This window comes from Panthera leo, chromosome B4 (genome assembly GCF_018350215.1).
Source record: "Panthera leo isolate Ple1 chromosome B4, P.leo_Ple1_pat1.1, whole genome shotgun sequence".
Lineage (NCBI taxonomy): Eukaryota > Metazoa > Chordata > Mammalia > Carnivora > Felidae > Panthera > Panthera leo.
In genome coordinates, this window is record NC_056685.1 from 24,214,351 (window position 1) to 24,233,680 (window position 19,330).

The following is a 19,330-nucleotide window of genomic DNA, read 5'->3' on the forward strand; positions in this document are numbered from 1 at the left end:
CCAGGGCATGAGTGGGAATTCCAGGAGAGCCATTTTGCTTCCATTTTGAGTTTCCTTAGGCTGAGCTTAGGGTAGGTAAAGACTGAAGTAACCACACAAGGAGCTAAACTCCTTATCACTAAAGCTCTTTTAAAGACACGGATTAGTCCCCTATAAGGTGGTTGGTTGGGAGGAGATACATCTCTAATCTAATAAACACCTCATTGAATAGGACTAAGTCTTCGATTTACCAAAGAAGACATGGTAGGTTAGCATTAAATGACGTTATTATTGGTAATAATGTTAGAGGCCATTTGGAGTCATTCTCCTTACTCACAGCAAACATGAGCTAGCTCATGAACAACTTGTAGAATTGGCCTGAGGAGTGGAGGCCCCCCTGCCCCTCAGGAAGCAGACACTGCCCAAATCAGCAAGACCTCACCTTTCAATGGAAATATGCTGTGGTTGCTCTGTTGAAGGACAAGAAGCCAGCTCTTGGTAACCACGACCCAGGAACACCCAGGGCCCATCACCTTCCAAAGTCCAGCCTGCCACCGCCCCCTCCCGTGCGAAGGTCTTCAGACGTCTGTGGCAGCCCAGCGACAGCCCCCAGGGCCAAGGGCATGAGCAGCGGCTTCCCTGCGCCGCCGCCCGACGACTCTCTGCCACCACCCCCGCCGCCACCGCCCCTGGAGGACGACGAGGAGCTCCCTCCGCCGCCCCCCGATTTTAACGAAGGGCCCCCGGACTTCGTGCCTCCCCCACCGCCGTCGTTTGCAGGGGATGCTGGGTTATCATTACCGCCCCCGCCCCCGCCCCCACCTGCACTCAACTCTCCCAAGCCGCCCCCCGTTGCCAGCAAAAGACCTCCGGCTCCCCCGAAGAGGAAAGAGAATCCAGGACCATCTGGTGGAGTAGGGAGCGGAGAGCAAGATTTCATGTCCGATCTCATGAAAGCTTTGCAAAAGAAAAGAGGCAACATGTCCTAAGGGAAACAGATAAATATGTTTGTGTGATGGTATAATCATTTCTAACCTCAAGTACATTTTTGCTACTTTATCTTCATGACACCTTATTCATTTTAGATAAAATATTGACGCATTCAGACTAGAAATGGTGTAAAACGTCTCACTGCAGCGCAAATACGTTCATAATCATTAACCTATAACGGAAGCAAGAGTATCTGCCTAAATGTACATACCTTTCCTATGTGTTTCCACCTCCCTGAATTCATCTTCCCTTACAAATTAACTGGAATGTTTTATGTTTATTTTATTGTGTTCAGAAGCATCAAATTAATAAAAGTTTGAAAGTCTTCCTTGAGGATGGTATTTCTAGAAATATCAGTGTATAAATCTAGTGTGCTATCAATACCACATTATATATACTTGACCTTTATAGCTTTGAATTCTAACATCTTGTTAATTTTTGGTATGTTTTCCATCTCCACCTCCATGACCTTCAGAATTTTCTGAAAAATCAAATGAGGAAAAAAACAGGAGGCAGAATGAATTCGGTTTCTTTGAGACTCATGTCCTGATTGCCGGGAGTCCTGGACATACACTGTTTGGGTTAGGGTTTTCCAATGGTCAAATAACATAGTAATGAAAAAAATACATATTTAGAGTTTGGAGATTGTCTGTTATTACACTGCTATGAGTATCCTATAGATTAAGATTTAGGGACAGGAAAAGGCAATCATTTATATTCTTTAACCTGGAATGTTTTCTCCCCAGTAAATCTGATGCTCAATTTTTTTTAAGTTTTTTTTAATGTTTATTTACTTTTGAAAGAAAGACAGAGCATGAGCAGGAGAGGGACAGAGAGAGAGGGAGACAGAATCTGAAGCAGGTTCCAGGCTCTGAGCTGTCAGCACAGAGCCCGACACGGGGCTCGAACTCACAAGCTGCGAGATCATGACCTGAGTCGAAGTCGGATGCTCAACCTCCTGAGCCACCCAGGTGTCCCAATGCTCAATTTTAATAGCCAATTTATCTTGAGTTCCTGTTACCCTATATCTCTTCTCTTTCAAATCATTTTATGGGAGTTCTTTTAGATTTTCTTCATTTTATTTCCATATTCTGTTTTATTTTTCTTTTTAACTGTGGAACACCTCAAAATCTTTTTTTTAACTGAAGTATAATTAACACACAACGTTACATTAGTTTCAGGTGTACAGCACTGTGATTCAACAACTATGTTATGCTATGCTCACCATAAGCTATTACAGTATCGTTGATTATATTCCTTATATTGTGCCTTTTATTCCTGTGACTTATTCATTCCATAGCTGGAAGCCTGTATCTCCCATTCATTCCCCTTCACCCATTTTGCCCAGTCCCACATCCTCTTCTCCTCTGACAACCATCCGTTTTTCCTCCATATTTAAGGGTCTGTCTCTGCTTTTTATTTGTTTATTCATCTTTTTTAGATTTCACATGAGTGAAATGACATGGTATTTGTCTTTCTCTGACTTATTCACTTAGCATAATATCTTCTAGATCTATCCATGTTGCTGCAAATGGCAAGATTTCATTCTTTTTTTTTAATACTTATTGATTTGGGGGAGCATGCAAGCAGGTGTAGGCAGAGAGAGGGGGTTGGAGGATCTGAAGCGGGCTCTGCACTGACAAGCTGACAGCAGAGAGCCCGACAGAGGGCTCAAATAAACCATGAGATCATGACCTGAGCTGAAGTTGGATGCTCAACTGACTGAGCCACCCAGGTGCCCCCTCATTCTTTTTTTATAGTTGAGTCATATTCCATTTTGTGTATATAGCACATCTTTATCCATTCATCTATCAGTGGCCACTTAAGTTACTTCCATATCTTAGCTATTGTAAATAATACTGCAATAAACATATACTGCAATAAACATATCTTTTAGAAATAGTGTTTTCTTTTCTTTTCTTTTATAAATAGCCATTAAAGGAATTGCTGGATCATATGGTGTTTCTGTTTTTGTTTGAGGAAACTCCATACTGTTTTCCACAGTGGCTGCACCAGTTTACCTTCTCACCAACAGTACACAAGGATTCCTTTTTCCCCACATCTCAAAATCTTTTTTTTAATTTTTTTTTTACATTTATATATTTTTGAGAAACAGAGTGAGACAAAGCTTGAGCTGGGGAAGGGCAGAGAGAGAAGGAGACACAGAATCTGAAGCAGGCTCCAGGCTCTGAGCAAGCGGTCAGCACAGAGCCTGATTCGGGGCTTGAACCCACGAACTGTGAGATCATTACCTGAGCCAAAGTCGGATGCTCAACCGACTGAGCCACCCAGGCGCCCCTCAAAATCTTCTTAAAGTGGGTATAAAATAAATAATAATGTTACTTTCTACTTAAGGAAGATGATTAATCTTTTTTTAAGTTTTATTTTTATTTATTTTGAGAGAGAGTGTGGAGGAGAGGCAGAGAAGGAGCGAGAGAATCCCAAGCAGGCTCTGTACTCTCAGTGTGGAACCTAACTTGTGAGATCAAGAGACCTGAGCCAAAAATCAAGAGTTGGACACTTAACCAACTGAGCCACCCAGGTGCCCTGGAAGATGATTAATCTTGTGTTTTAGCATTTGGGTAGAAAAGTAAGCTCTAAACTGACATTTAAAACAAAAATGCAAATTCAGATTTTAAAACAAAAATATTTAATAATTAAAACTGATAAAGTGCTCTACATTTTTCCTAAGCATGTCCGTAAAATTGAAGATAAATGATTTACATTCAGTCTCTCCTCGGGTGCCTGGGTGGCTCAGTCAGTTAAGCATCCGACTTTGGCTCAGGTCATGATCTCATGGTTCCTGAGTTCGAGCCCCGCGTGGGGCTCTGTGCTGTCAGCTCAGAGCCTGGGGCCTGCTTCAGCTTCTGTGGTTCCCTCTGTCTCTGCTCCTCCCCTACTCATGTTCTGTCTCTCAAAAATAAATAAACTTAAAAAAAAAATTTAATAAAAATAAAAAAAAAACCCTCATGCACTGTACTCTTTTCTGTTTGTTTTTGTTTTATGATGATCTTTTGATATCAGATGCTGCAAAAACATCTGGGGAAATGACCTGGGGAAAGCCTGGTCATTATGCAGATCTCTGGGACAATACAAGAAAGGTGTTAATGGCATAATTTTCTTAGAAACTGATTCTGAGCTCACAGGTAAAACAATGTCTGTGGCTACACAGGATTGTCCAGTTGCTTCAACCTGACATAGATTAATGAACAAATCCTGTGATGTCCAGGACAAAAGATCCTTCATTAGAATTATCTGGATCTGGGGCACCTGGATGGCTCAGTCAGTTAGGCATCTGACTTCGGCTCAGGTCATGATCTTGTGGTTCATGAATTTGAGCCCCACGTCGGGCTCTGTGCTGACAGCTCAGAGCCTGGAGCCTGCTTCGGATTCTGTGTCTTTGTCTCTCACTGTCCATCCCCTGGTTGCACTCTGTTTCTCAAAAATAAACATCAAAAAAAAAAAAAATGATCTGGATCTTACTTACCTTGATCAAAATTACCACCTAGTTTGCAGAGGAAGAAATTCATTGGGATTTGAGGAGGATAATTTAGAATTCAGTGCCTCTCCAATCAAAAAAATAATAACCCCTTGCTGACTTTATTTCAGAGTATAAAAACCTTGATAGCATCCCTCCCCCACCATGTCTAGAGCAGGAAACAAGGACTCTCCATCTCACAGCCACAGAATCACCAAGATGAAGGGACCCTGGAAATGACCCACTACACTAACCAGGATTCTGACTGTATATAACAAAACCACTGGAGCAATCTTAAGCAGAAAGTAGGACTTGATTACAGAACTCAGAGCAGAATGCCAGTACCCAAGGCTCCCTGTGTACATGGACTGTAAGGCAGGGCCTGGGACTGGTCCCTGGAAGCTCATAGTTCACCCTTCTGCTCATTTCTGCCCCTGTCCACACGCTTGCCTTATTGTCACTCTCTTTACAAACACCATCATTCTCTTTGTGTTGTCACTCCACTTTTCAGTTCTGAAGGCAGAAGACAGTCGGGCCTGACAATATGCTTAACCTAGAGCCCAGGGCTGAGTCATAGCCTGGGTCTCCTAACTTCTATCCGTACCGTACCTTTCCTTTACAGGGAAGAACTATGAAAATTCAAACATTAAAATGTTTGTGAGTTTTAGCATCTGATAATACATACATATATATATATATACACATATGTATGTATGTATTTTAGGAAAGCTATTGAAGATAATTAACTGATTTTGTGGGCAAAATATTGACAGTTTTACTCAATGCATTGTGTCGCTCCATTCCTTGTTTGCCTGTGTGGTGGGCCCACTTTGATCTCCACTGTATGAGTATCCAAAAAAGAATCCAGTGTTAAGGTCTTTTCAGTCAGGAATCTTAGAAATCAGGGCTTCTTTTGCCTCATCTCAGAGTAGAAGTTTGCTTTCAAGAGGCCCAGGTACCAAATCAGGAGCTCTGTGCAGTTTTCACTCAAATGGAACAGAATCTCTGGTGTCTTGCAGAAGAATCTTCACAAACACTACTTATACATGAGTCTACCTAGGTCAGCCTCAAAAATGCACCAGATTTGTTCCCTGTTTATGAAAAGCTTAGCCACAGATTTAGATGTGAGGGAAGTACCAACATTGGGGTGGAGACAGCAGGAGAAGAACTATGGAATTAAGACAGTAATTCTAGGGGTGCCTGGGTGGCTCAGTCAGTGAAGTGTCCCACTCTTTTTTTTTTTTTTAAGTTTATTTCTTTTTAGAGAGCATGAGCAGGGAAGGGGCAGAGAGAGTGAGAGAGAGTCCCAAGCAAGGATTATGACCAAGAGCCAAACCAAGTGTTGGACGCTTAACCTACAGAGCCACCAAGGCGCCCGGTAAGTGTCCCACTCTTGATATTGGCTCAGGTCATGATCTCACAGTCATGGGATCCAGCCCCATGTCAGGCTCTGTGCTGGGTGCGGAGCCTGCATGAGATTCTCTCTCTCCTTCTCCCCCCCCCCCCCACTTGTGTGCATGCACACACTTTCTCTCTCTAAAAAACAAAAACAAAAACAAAACTAATTCTTTATCATAATTTATAGCTACAGAATTTCTTGCATAATATTCCCAATAGGACAAAGACTAGAATACCTGCAAAGCAAAATAAAACAAAACACAGGTTTGATCAGGTTTACAAGAAACAAGATTTAACCTGCCAGGAGACAGAATCTCCTGCTTTCAGAAGGTCTCAAAGGGGAAATGAACATTTAAGCTTCTACTACGTGTTTTAGGTATTTTATTTAGTCATAGAAACAATGGCTAGTATGATAGTGAAATTATCACACACTGATAACTGAACCTTTGAAGTGTGAGACTTTTTTTACGACTTAATACACTGTCAGTTTTTATAAATGACCCCATCTATGTTTAAGTACATGTTGGTTAGAACAAGCTTGCTAAGCATGTGGCTCAAGTCTTCCACAGCCTAATATCTAGTCCGCTTGATACATCAATTACTTGGAAGAATGTTTTAAATCCCTTTTGACGAAGGTGGATTTGTCAATAGCTTTTAATTGTTACAGTAAATTCTGCTTATATATTCTGACACTTTATTAAGTGTAAACAAAATTTATTTGTATATTTTGTGAATTATGAATTGAATGCTATATCTCTATGTATTGTTTTCTGCTTGTTATATTCACACAGCTACACCATCTCTTTTCAGTTACTTGCCTGAAAAAATCTTTCTGTTCATTTACTCCCAAACTTTTGACATCATTATGTTCTAGCTTTGCCACTTGTAAATGGCATATAAGGGGATTTTGTGTTTGTATGGAGTCCAGCAAATATTGTCTTTTAGCTGGAAAATGTATTTTTTAACTCTTATTGTAATTATATATTTGCAATTGTTTTTAATATCTTATTTATCTTATTTTGTACTTTCTATTTGGATTTTTCTGGTTTTTTTTTCTATCTTTTCATGTAATTAAGGATTTTTCTCTTACTCTGTTTTTTAATCTTATTAGAAAGCTGTACACTCTGTTTTTTCAGTGGCTACCTATAAGTGACAGCATCATACTCAATAAAGTCTAAACAACTTTAACCAGGAGAATACAAGACTTGAGAACACTTAAATTTCAGACACACACAATTATTGTCCAATATTTGAGTTCCATCTCAGGGTTTGTTTTTTTTCCCTAGAATATCTTTATTACACCCTCATTCTTGAAAGATGGCTTCACTGGATACAAAATAACCTGTTGGCAGTAAATACTTTAGTAAATACTAGACAACAGTGAGTTCTTTGAAAAGATTGTCCCCCTATCTTCTAGCTTCCACTGTTGCTGTTGAGAAGTTGGCTGTCAAGTTATATTTTCATTTTGGTCATCTTTTTCTTCCCTTCTGGATGATTTTAAGACTTTTCTTTGTTTTGGGTCCAAGTGTGGGTTTCTTTTTATTTGAATGCTTGGGAATCTATTAAGGCTCCTAAATTTACAAATATGCGGATTTCACTAATCTGGAAAATTCTCATCTATTTTGTTTTCAAATATTGCCTCTCCTTATCCAATTATGGAACTCTAGTGAAAGTATGTCAGGCTTTCTAACTATCCTTCATATCTCTTAATTTCATATGTTTTCCCTTTCCTTATGTATTCTAGATAAACTAATCAGATCTTAATTCCCACTAATTCTCTGTTTAGCACAATCTAATCTGTGTGTAAGCTATCTATTGAGTTTTTAAAATTTTTTCAATGACTTAAATTTTTAGAGCAGTTTTAGGTTCACAGCAAAGTTGAGCAGAAAGTAGAGGGAATTCCCTTATGGCCCCTGCCCTCCTGCACTTTTAACATTCTGCAACAGAGTGCTACATGTATTACAATTGATGAATTTCATTGGCACATCATTATCACGCAGAGTCCACAGTTTACCTTAGGGTTCACTCTTAGTGTTAACACCATCTATGGGTTTTCACAGATGACATGTATCCACCTTTACAGTACCATACAGAATAGTTTCGCTGTCCTGAAAATACCCTATACTCCTCCTATTTATCATCCTCTCCCCCAAAGCCCCTGGCCACCACTGATCTTTTTACTGTCTCCATTATTTTGCCTTTTCCAGAATGTTGTAAAGTTGGAATCACATAGTGCATAGCCTTTTCAATTAGCTTATTTCATGTAGTAATATGTACTTAATTCCATGTCTTTTCATGGCTTGATAGCCCATTTCTTTTTAGCGCTGAATAATATTCCATTGCCTGGATGTACCACAGTTTATTTTTACATTCACCAACTGAAGGGCATCTTCGTGGCTACCAAGTTTTGACAATCATGAGTCAAGCTACTGTGTGATGAATTGCATGGTAAAAGTCTGTTCAGTTTTGCAAGAAACTGTCAAATTGTCTTCTAAGGTGGCTGTACCATTTTGCATTCCCACCAGCAATGTATGAGATTTCTTGTGCTCTACATCCTCACCAGCATTTGGTGTCATCCATGTTCTGGATTTGGGCCATTCTAATAGGGGTGTAGTAGTAGTTCATTATTGTTTTAATATGCAATTCCCTAATGACATATGATATTGAGCATATTTTCATATGCTCGTTTGCCATCTGTGTATCTTCTTTGGTGTGGTGTCTGTTCAGATCTGTTGCCCATTTTTTAATCTGGTTCATTTTTTTATGTTCAGTTTTAAGAATTCTTTATATGTTACATATAAAGAATTATATGTAATTATATCTATGTTTATATACAGTTCTTTATCAAATGTGTCTTGTGCAAATATTTTCTCACAATCTCTGACTTGTCTTCTTCTCTTGACACTATCTTTCACAGAGCAGAAGTTTTTAATTTTAATGAAGTCTATCTTATCAGTTCTTTCATGGATCATGCCATTGTTGTATCTAAAAAGTCATTGCTAAACCCAAGGTCCCCTAAATTTTCTCCTATGTCATATTCTAGGAATTTTGTAGTTTTGCATTTTATTTTTAGGTCTGTGATCCATTTTGACTTAATTTTTGTGAAAGATGTAAGGTTCGTGTCTAGATTTTGCTTTCACATGTGATACCCAGTTGTTCTACAACCATTTGTAAAAAGACAGTCTTTTCTCCATTGTATTGCCTTTGCTCCTCTGTCAAAGATCAGTTAACTGTATTTCTGTGGTCTGATTTCTGGGCTCTCTATTCTGTTTCCCTAATCTGTTTGTTCTTTTGCCAATACCACAAGGTGTTGATTAGTATAGCTTTATAATAAGTCTTGAAGTCAGATAGTCACCCAGTTTTGTTCCTTAATATTGTGTTGGCTATTCTAGATCTTTTGCCTCTCCATATAAACTTAAGAATCAGTTTGTCAATATCTATAAAATAGCTCACTGGGATTTTGATGGGGATTGCTATGAATCTATAGATCAAGTTGTGAAGAACTGGCATCTTGACAATAGAGTCTTCCTACCCAGGAATGTGGAATATTGCTCCATTTATTTAGTTCTTCTTTGCTTTCTTTTATTAGGGTTTTGTAGTTTTCCTCACATAGATCTAATACATATTTTGTTAGACTTTTACCTAAGTATTTCATTTTGGGGGTGCTAATGGAAATGGTATTTTTAATTTTGGATTTTAGTTGTTCATTGCTAGTCTATAGGAATGCAATTGCACTTGACTTTTGCATATAACCTTGAATCTGGCAACCTTACTATAATTGCTAATTAGTTCTAGGATCTTTTTTTCTTATCAATTGTTTTTTAATTTTCTACATAGAAACATGACTGTATTTTCTTCCTTCCCAGTCTGTATACCTTCTATTTCCTTTTCTTGTCTTATTGAATTATCTAGGACTTCCAGTATGATGTTTAAAATCAGTGGTGAGAGGCAACATCCTTACCTTGTTCCTGACCTTAGTAGGAAAGCTTCTAGTTTCTTACCATTAAAGTGTTAGCTGTAGGGTTTTTGTAGATGTTCGTTAGAAAGTTGAGAAAATTCCCCTCTACTCCTAGTTTGTTCGCATTGTTTATCATGAATGGCTGTTGAATTCTGTCAAATGCTTGTTTCTGCATCTGTTGATATATCATGTGGTTTCGGTTTTATTGATTTTCTCTACTGATTTCTGGTTTTCAGTTTCATTGATTTCTGCTTTTTCATTTCTTTACTTCTGCTTATTTTGGACTTAATTTACTCTTCTTTTTCTAACCTTCCAAGTAGGAAGATCAGATTATTGATTTAGATTATTCTTTTCTACTGTATGCATTCAATGCTATAAATCTTTCTTTAAGCACTACATCGCACACATTTTGATAAGTTGTATTTTCATTTCCATTAAATATTTTTTCATTCCTCTTGAGATTCCTTCTTTGACTTATGTGTTACTTAAAAGTATGTTGTTTAGGGGTGCCTGGGTGGCTCAGTTGGTTGAGCATCCAACCTCAGCTCAGGTCATGATCTCGTGGTTCATGGATTCAAGCCCCACGTCAGGCTCTGTCCTGACAGCTCAAAGCCTGAAGCCTGCTTTGGATTCTGTCTCCCTGTCTCTTTCTGCCTATCCCTCACTCACGCTCGCTTGCTCGCTCTCTCTCTCAAAAATGGATAAACACTGGAAAATTTTTTAAATAAATAAAGTATTTTGTTTAATATCCAAGTTTTTGGAGATTTTCCAGGTATTTTTCTGTTATTGATTTATATTTAATTCCATCATAATCTGAGAGCAGACATGGTATGATTTATATTCTTTCAAATTTGTTAAGGTGTGTTTTACGGCTCAAAATATGGTCTGTCTTGGTGAATGTTCCATGTAAACTTGAGAAGAATGTGTATTCTGCTGTTATCAGATACAATAGCCAATAGATGTTAATTATATCCAGTTGATTGATGATGCTCAGTTCATCTGTGTCCTTACTAATTTTCTGCCTGCTGGATCTGTCCATTATTATCTGGTATTATACATGTTGTGAAGTCTCCAACTATAATAGTGGATTCATCTATTTTTCTTTTCTATTAGTTTTTGCCTCATGTGTTTTGACTCTCTGTTGTTAGGCACATACACATTAAAGATTGTTATGTCTTCTTGAAGAATAAGCCCTTTTATCATTCTGTAATGCCCTTATTTATCCCTGATACTTTTCCTTGCTTGGTTGTCTGCTCTGAAATTACTATAGCTAATCCAGCTTTCTTTTGTTTTTGTTAGCATGATGTATCTTTTTCTATCCTTTTAATCTATATATGTAATTGTACTTAAAGTGGGTTTTGGGGTGCCTGAATGGCTCAATCAGTTGAGCGTCCAACTTCAGCTCGGTCATGATCTCACGGTTCATGGGTTCGAGCGTCATGATCTCACGGTTCATGGGTTCGAGCGCAGCCTCAGGCTTGTGCTCAATGCTTGCTTGGAGCCTGTAGCCTGCTTTGGATTCTGTGTCTCCTTCTCGTCTGTTCCTCCCCTGCTCGCACTCTCTCTCACTCTGTTTCTCAAAAATAAATAAGTGTAAAAAAAAAAAAAGTAAAAAATATAAATAAATAAATAAATAAATAAATAAATAAATAAATAAATAGAGTTTCTTGTAACCAGCATATAGTTGGGTCTTGATTTTTTACCCACTCTGGTAATCTCTGTCTTTTAATTGGTCCATTTAGATCATTGGTGTTTAAAGTGATTATTCATATAGTTGGATTATTATCTACCATATTTGTTACTGTTTTCTACTAGTTGCCCTTGTTCTTTCTTTTTATCTTCCACTCTTTTTCTGCCTTTTGCGATTTTAGTGGGATATTTATATGATTCCATTTTCTTTCCTTTGATTTTCTCTTTTTTAGTACATCAATTATACTTTTTTTTTTTACCTTTGTTAGTGGTTGCTCTAGAGTTTGTAATATACATTTACAAGTAATCCAAATCCACTTTCTTTTTTTTAAGTTTATTTATTTATTTTTGAGAGACACAGCCAGCGTGAGCAGGGAAGGGGCAGAGAGAGAAAGGGAGAGAAAATTCTCAGCAGACTCCATGCTGTCAGCACAGAGCCCAACATGGGGCTCAAACCCACAAAACTGAGATTATGACCTGAATCAAAACCAAGAGTCAGATGCTTAACCAACTGAACCACCCAGGTGCCCCCAAATCCACTTTCAAATAACACTGCACTGCTTCATGGGCAATGCAAGTACTTTATAACAAAATATATTTTATTCCTCCCTCCTGTTTTTTTTATCATTACTATTACTCATTTCACTTACACATAAGCCATAATCATCTAATGCATTGTTGCTAATGTTGTTTTTAACAAACTGCTATTACATCAATTAAGAATAAGAAAAATAAAACTTTCTTTCATCTTCACTTATTCCTTCTCTAATGTTCTTTCTTTATGTACATATGAGTGTCCAGCATATCATTTTCCATCCCTCTGAAGAACTTCTTTAAGCATTTCTTGCAAGGCAGTTCTGCTGGTGACAAATTTCTCTTTTCTTTTTCTCTTTTTTAAGAAAGTATTTTTCCTTCACTTAAAAAAATTTTTTTTTCAAACAGAGGGTTACCGGAGGGGTTATGGGAGGGGGGATGGGCTAAATGGGTAAGGGGCATTAAGGAATATACCCCTGAAATCATTGTTGTACCATATGCTAACTAACTTGGATGTAAATTAAAAAAATAAAATAAATAAAAAATAAATTAAAAAAATTTTAACGTTTATTTTTGAGAGAGAGAGAGAACACATGCGAGCAGGGGAGGGGCAGAGAGAGAGAGACACCCACAGAATCCCAAGCAGGCTCCAGGCTCTGAGCTGTCAGCACAGAGCCTGACATGGGGCTCGAACTCACAAATGGTGAGATCATAACCTGAGCCGAAGTTGGACGCTTAACCAACTTAGGATAATTTTGTAGGCTACAGAATTCTGTCTAGGTTGGTGGGGGTTTTTTCTGTAAACACTTTAAATATTTCACTCCATTTTCTTATTACTTGCATGGTTTCTGAAAAGTCAGATATAATTTTATCATTGTTCCCCCACATATAAGATGTTTTATTCTTCTGACAACTTCTGGGATTTCTTCTTTATCTTTGATTTTCTAGAGTTTGAATATGATATTCCTGGGTGCTAATGGTGTTGTTTTGGGGGTGTTTATCCTACTTGGTATTCTCTGAGCTTCCTGGATCTGTGGTTTGGTGTCTGACATTAATTTGGGAAAATTCTCAGTCATTACTTCTCTTCCTTTCTTCCCAGTGTGTGTATAATATACCTTTTGTAGTTGTCCCATAGTTCTTGGACATTTTGTTTTATTTTGTTTTCAGTCTTTTTCCTCTTTGCTTTTCAATTTTAGAAGTTTCTATTGACATATCCTCAAGCTCAGGATTCTTTCTTCAGCTGTGTCCAGTCTACCAATGACCCCATCAAAGGCATTCCTCATTTATATTACAATGGTTTTCATCTCTAGCATTTCTTTTTTACTCTCTCTTAGATTTTCCATCTTTCTATTTACATTATCCATCTATTTTTGCATGTTATCTACTTTTTCCATTAGAGGCCTTAGCATAGTAATCATGGTTATTTTTAAATCCTGGTCTGAGAATTCCAACATTCCTGCCATATCTGACTGTGGCTCTGATGCTTGCTTTGTCTCTTCAAACTGCTTTTTGCCTTTTAGTATGCCTTGTGATTTTTATGTGAAAGCTGGACATGATATGTTGGGTAAAAGGCATAGTAGTTAATATGACTTTACTAATGTGGTGGTCATGTATGGGGAAGGGGAAGCATTCTAAAGTCCTGTGATTAGATCTCAGTCTTTTAGTTAGCCTGTGACACTGGGCACTGGGCTGTGCACTTCACAAATGCTTCTCAGTTTTTTCCCCCTTAAGGTGGGACAAGATGGTTGGAGGGGGTTAAATTGGGTATTTCCCTTCCCCCGCATGGAAGGCTAAAGAAGGCTGGAGTTGGGCATTTTCCTTTCTCCTGGTTAGTGAGGCTTGTGATAAAAATCTCAGTAGGTTAGGCTCAGGTAAAATAGTTTTGCATGAGGGCTGGGCTTGTTAAGAAGAATAGAATGCTCTGGCATATTTCAAAATGGGTACTTTCCCTCTTTCCCTGCTGGAAACATGAGGGGATTTTTCTCAGATCTTCACTGTGAGAACCTGGTATAACTCCTGGAAATAAAATTCACAAAAGTGTGGGATTGGACCCTAAGACTGGACTTTCTTGGGGTTCCTAATAACTTGCAGACTTGTAACACATCTTTCTCAGAAATCCAATAGGTAAATTAGATTGAAAGTAAGAATGAGTAGCACGAATGAAAATTTTGATCCAATAAAATACACAGTATTTACATTAACTTAGAGAATACCCATTCTTATCAAATATGCATGAAATAGTTATATTTTTTCTACGTATTAGTACACATAGAAAAAAAATCAAATTTCTCCCAAATTGGTATAATGTATGTCATAGTCTCTGGGCACAAAGTAAAATAAAACAAATAACTACAAAAGAATAGCCAAAACAAAAACAAAAAAGCCAATCCATTTGGTTCCATAGACCCCTTAAATTAAAAATAAAATCAATATAAAATCTGCAAAAATGCAGATTACTTAGAAATTAATGACCATGAGAATAGCCAATGCAAGACTCACCAGAAATTTTATAGTCTTAATTTCATGTATTAGAAAACAAGGTAAAAAATAAATGAAGTTCTAAACCAAGAAAGCCAAAAGAATAAAAAATAAATGTAAAGAAATTAGAAATATGTCAGTTATAAAGAGAAAAATAAAAATTAATGAAACAGAAGACCAAAAAAAAGTAACAGATGACCTGAAAATTTCAGACCAACATGAAAGACTAAGGTTCAGCAAATTTAATCAAAGATAAAAGATTGAGAACATACATTAAGAAGCTTAGAAACAAAGTACAGGGATGAAATTACAGATATGGAAGAAATTAAATATTATAAGGCAATAAATAGTACATATGTCAATGAAATTAAGCATCTTGATGAATTAGATTAATTTTTCTAAGAAACATGAAATATTGGGGCGCCTGGGTGGCTCAGTCAGTTGAGCGTCCAACTTCAGCTCAAGTCATGATCTCACAGTTTGTGGGTTTGAGCCCCGCATCAGGCTTTGTGCTGACAGCTCGGAGCCTTGAGCCTGCTTTGGGTTCTGTGTCTCCCTCTCTCTCTGTCCCTCCCCTGCTCATGCTCTGTCTCTCTCTGTCTCTCAAAAATAAATAAACATGTTAAAAAAATTTTTTTAAAAGAAACATGAATTATTACCAAATTAGATGCAAGAAGATATGGAAAACCTGTAGTCTCATAATCACAGAATGCAATGAAAAGACACTGTTTTCATCGCCCTAGTATCCAGTTTCCCTTTCTTCTTAATTACCAGAAGATCTAGTTGGAATGGCAACATACCTGGCTAAAAATAGTTTCCTAGACTCCCTTTGCAGCCAGAAATGGTCCTGTGGCCCAGTCTTTGCCAATGAAATACAAAAATAGAAATGATATGTAAGTAAAACACTGTTGGGGATTTCTAGGAAGGATTTTTGTTTCCCTGTTACAGGCATCCTCCCTTCTTCCCCATTCCCTTCCTCCTCCATCCTGACTGGACTGAGGATCACAGCTTGGAGGCCATCACTTATTTAGTGACCGTGAGGCAACAAGCAGAGGACCAACTCAATGCCTTAAGGAGATGGGGGAATGGAAAGGAAAGTCTGGGCCCCTCATGGCGTTGCTAAGTTGCTGCAGCAGCCCTAAATGCTTGGGTTGTGCACTTCCCTTTATGTGACTCAAACAAACCTCTGCGTGGTTAAGACAATGTTAGTCAACTTTCAGTCATTTGCAGATGAACAAAAAGTATCTTCAGTTCTCAGATGATGTGAATGTCTAGTTAAAAACAAAGAAGACTAAAACAATCCACTGAAAGCTGTAAAAATAGGAGTTCAACAACATGGCTAGATCCAAGATAAACTATAGAAACCAAAAACTGTCCTGTGTACCAATGATGCCCATTGAGAAAATGTAGTACAAAAGGTGATCTCATTCAGAATATCAACAAAAACTACACTATGTCTGAGAATGGATACAAGAAATCTTTAAAGCCTATATGAAGAAAACTATACATCTTTATTATAGGACATAAAAGAAAATGTTAGGTAACAGGTGAAGACAGCCCTTGTCTTGCATACCTCCAATATGCACAAGTTCCACAATTAGTTAAGTAACACTAGTTCCCCAACATTTGCTACCATGGTATTAGAACTGTGAGCAACTGAGTAAAGTACAAACTTTGCTGTTAGCGTTACAGTGCACAAATTACTATATAAAAAAAGATGAATGTCATGATCAGTGACCAACCACATCACTTCTTTCAAAGTCTGTTAGTGACTGATCACTGTATATTTGTTATTCAGCTTATGCACACACAGCAAAGGGTGTAGTTGGATTGGCTCCTTGTCTACCAGTGGTAAACCCACATGGCATTTTATAAAAACGATCACTGAAAGAGGGAAATTGGCCAATAAGGATGAAGCTGCAATACATAAATGAAAAAAAAATGCTGACCGTAAAATTCAAATAGAACATAAATGGAGGTATAGAAAAAATAGTGGCAACTCACCAAAGCATAGAGAAGATCCTTGCTCTGTATTATGAGTAATATGACAAAAAAAGAAGGCAAGCGCTGTTCAGGCTACTCTTGACAAGTTTCTTACAAAGAAAAACACTTTCTCAATGTTTCTAAAGTTTTAAGTTACAGAGCAGTAAATATTAGTTTTACTATTTTATTTCCCTGTATATCTATGGCCAATGGTGAAAGTTTTTAAGGTTTTGACCGAAAATTCTTGAAGATCACAAAACAATCACAATTTTTCCCATTGATTATTAAGATCACTTTACAGAGTTTCAGTTTGCACGGTCATTTGTACAATCCTGCAGTACCACACAAAGTGAAGAATGCCTGTGGTGTTTCTGGATGCGAAAATGCAGTGTCATAAAAGATGTCAATTCTTTCCAAGTCAGCCTATAAACTTAATATAAACCCAATCAAAATCCCAACAAGACTTGTTATGAAAGTTGACACACATAAAAATTCATTTAAATAATTAAATGGCCAAGAAAACATTTTAAAAGATTAATGATAGCAAACTGTTGAAATATACTCTACAATCAAAATAATGAAAAGAGTTGCATTGGTAGAAGAGTTGAAAAGAAAAAAGAATAGAATGAAGTCTAGCATGAGCTCAAATATATGAGAATTTAATAAATGATAGAAGTTGTAGTTCAAACGTGTGAAAAGGATAAACTACTTGACAAATAGTATTGGGACTTTATCTGTCAATGTAGAAAAAACAATCAAATCTCAAAGGGATTAAAACTACACATTCTAAAAATACTAGAAGAAAATATGAGGAAATATTTTTTATAAATTTTAAGCAAAATTAAAGACACAAAATCCAAAAATAACTTTTTAAATTGCCAAATTCAAATATATGAAAATTAAAAACCTGTTTAGAAAGATACCATTAAAGAATAAAACACTGATAGTAGAAAAAGAAACAATATTTACTATGTGAAAAACAAAAATTATCTGCTACATGAATAATAAAAGTTGATAATAAAATAATAAATCAAATTTTCATGTATCAGATTGGGAAAAAATATATAAAACAATAATATCCAGGGGCACGTGGGTGGCTCAGTCGGTTAAGTGTCCAACTTCGGCTCAGGTCATAATCTTGTGGTTCGTGAGTTCGAGCCCCATTTCGAGCTCTGTGCTGACAGCTCAGAGCCTGGAGCCTGCTTCGGATTCCGTGTCTCCCTCTCTCTCTGCCCCTCCCCCGCTCGCGCTCTGTATCTCTCTCAAAAATAAAAAAAATGAAAATTAAAAAAACAACAATATCCAATGCTGAAGTGTGAATAAACTGGTATTGTGATACATCACTGGGGATATTAACTGGTAAAGCCTTTTGTGGCAGTTTATATAAGCATTTTTCATGCATATACCTTTGACCCAATTAATTCTATTTGTAGAATTCTACAAAGATACACAGACAAGGAGGCTATACTTACAATGGAAAAAAATCTGGAAACACAATTGGGTATCAAATATGTAAATGATTTCACAAAATATGGTATATCTATACCATGGAATATTTTTAAACCATTAAAGCAAATGAAGATCAGCACATACTCATATTGAATATCAATATATGTATAACTAAATAAAAGCCAGTTTACAAAATAATATGTCAAGTGTGCCCCTTGTCACATAAACCTGTGCACTTATATATGTATGTTTTTAGATAGGTATGTAAATGTACGGCAGAAATCTGAAAGATACAAGACTCATAAAGCATATTTATATCTGGGACAGAGAATGGGTATAGGAAAGAGGAGGAAGTTGAGTATGAAGGAAGACTTCCACATTTATTCAATATACTTCTTTATTTAAATTTTTTACATGAGCATGTATTACTTGGCATGAGCAAGTGTTACTTTGACAATTAAATAATAACAGTCACCTTAAAATTTTGTGAGGTTTTTAGTTTTATTTTTTTAATTTTTTAATGTTCATTTTTGAGAGAGACAGAGAGCGAGCAGGGGAGGAGCAGAAAGAGAGGGAGACACAGAATCCCAAGCAGGCTTCAGGCTCTGAGCTGCCAGCACAGAGCCCGACGCAGGGTCCAAACTCACGAACAGTGAGATCATGACCTGAGCTGAAGTGGGCCACGTAACCGACTGAGCCACCAAGGCACCCCACGGACTTTTCTTTAGTTTTAATAATGTATCTTTTTTTTATTTTTGGTTTTTTGTGTTCTTAGTTCATGTCATTTAATTTTAGAAAAGAAAGTTTACAACTCAGATGTTTGCTGTAATTTAACAAGCTTTGTAAAGAGTTTCAAATATTCACAAAGCATTAAGCCTCCAAACTGCAATCTCTAAATATCATTTCCCTGAATGGGGCCTCCTTAGAAAAATGACTGGTTCTGGGGGTAAGGCAAGAAACACACAAACAGGATGGAACTTACCACACCAGAAAACAAAGAAGCTATCAAAAACTTCTAGGATCATGCACACAGAGAGACACTATGAATAAAACCTCATTGGCCATATATGGGACAATTTATACATCAGTAAGAATAATTGCAATAGTGTAAAACATAAAATATGCTTTAATTCAAGAATTCATAATGATAACTTAAAACAACAAGCCCACTAGTTGTCTTTGGAACATGCTTGGGAACCAACTCTTTGGCTTTCTGAACCTCAGGATAAGTAAATAATAGTGATAGAAAGTTTTCTGTTACAGGATTCCAGCTGACAAATGAATGATATGACTATATTATTGTTTTGCAACTTACTGAGTCATTGGGTCTAAGTGATGATTGTCAGTGGCTATTGATATCACAAAAAGAGACAGCCAATATGTACTTCTTGGTG

The 19,330-nt window shown here is 37.1% G+C and overlaps 1 protein-coding gene across 1 annotated transcript in view; it reads left to right on the forward strand.

Moving 5' to 3' along the window:
- LOC122223988 (amyloid beta precursor protein binding family B member 1 interacting protein) overlaps positions 1-1,294 on the forward strand; it is a 98,815-nt gene extending 97,521 nt beyond the window's left edge. Inside the window, exon 14 of the mRNA XM_042945156.1 lies at positions 459-1,294. Within this exon, the coding sequence (XP_042801090.1) occupies positions 459-968 (510 nt within the window). The 3' untranslated portion in view covers positions 969-1,294. The remainder of the gene's footprint in view (positions 1-458) is intronic.
- The last annotated feature ends 18,036 nt before the right edge of the window (positions 1,295-19,330 follow it).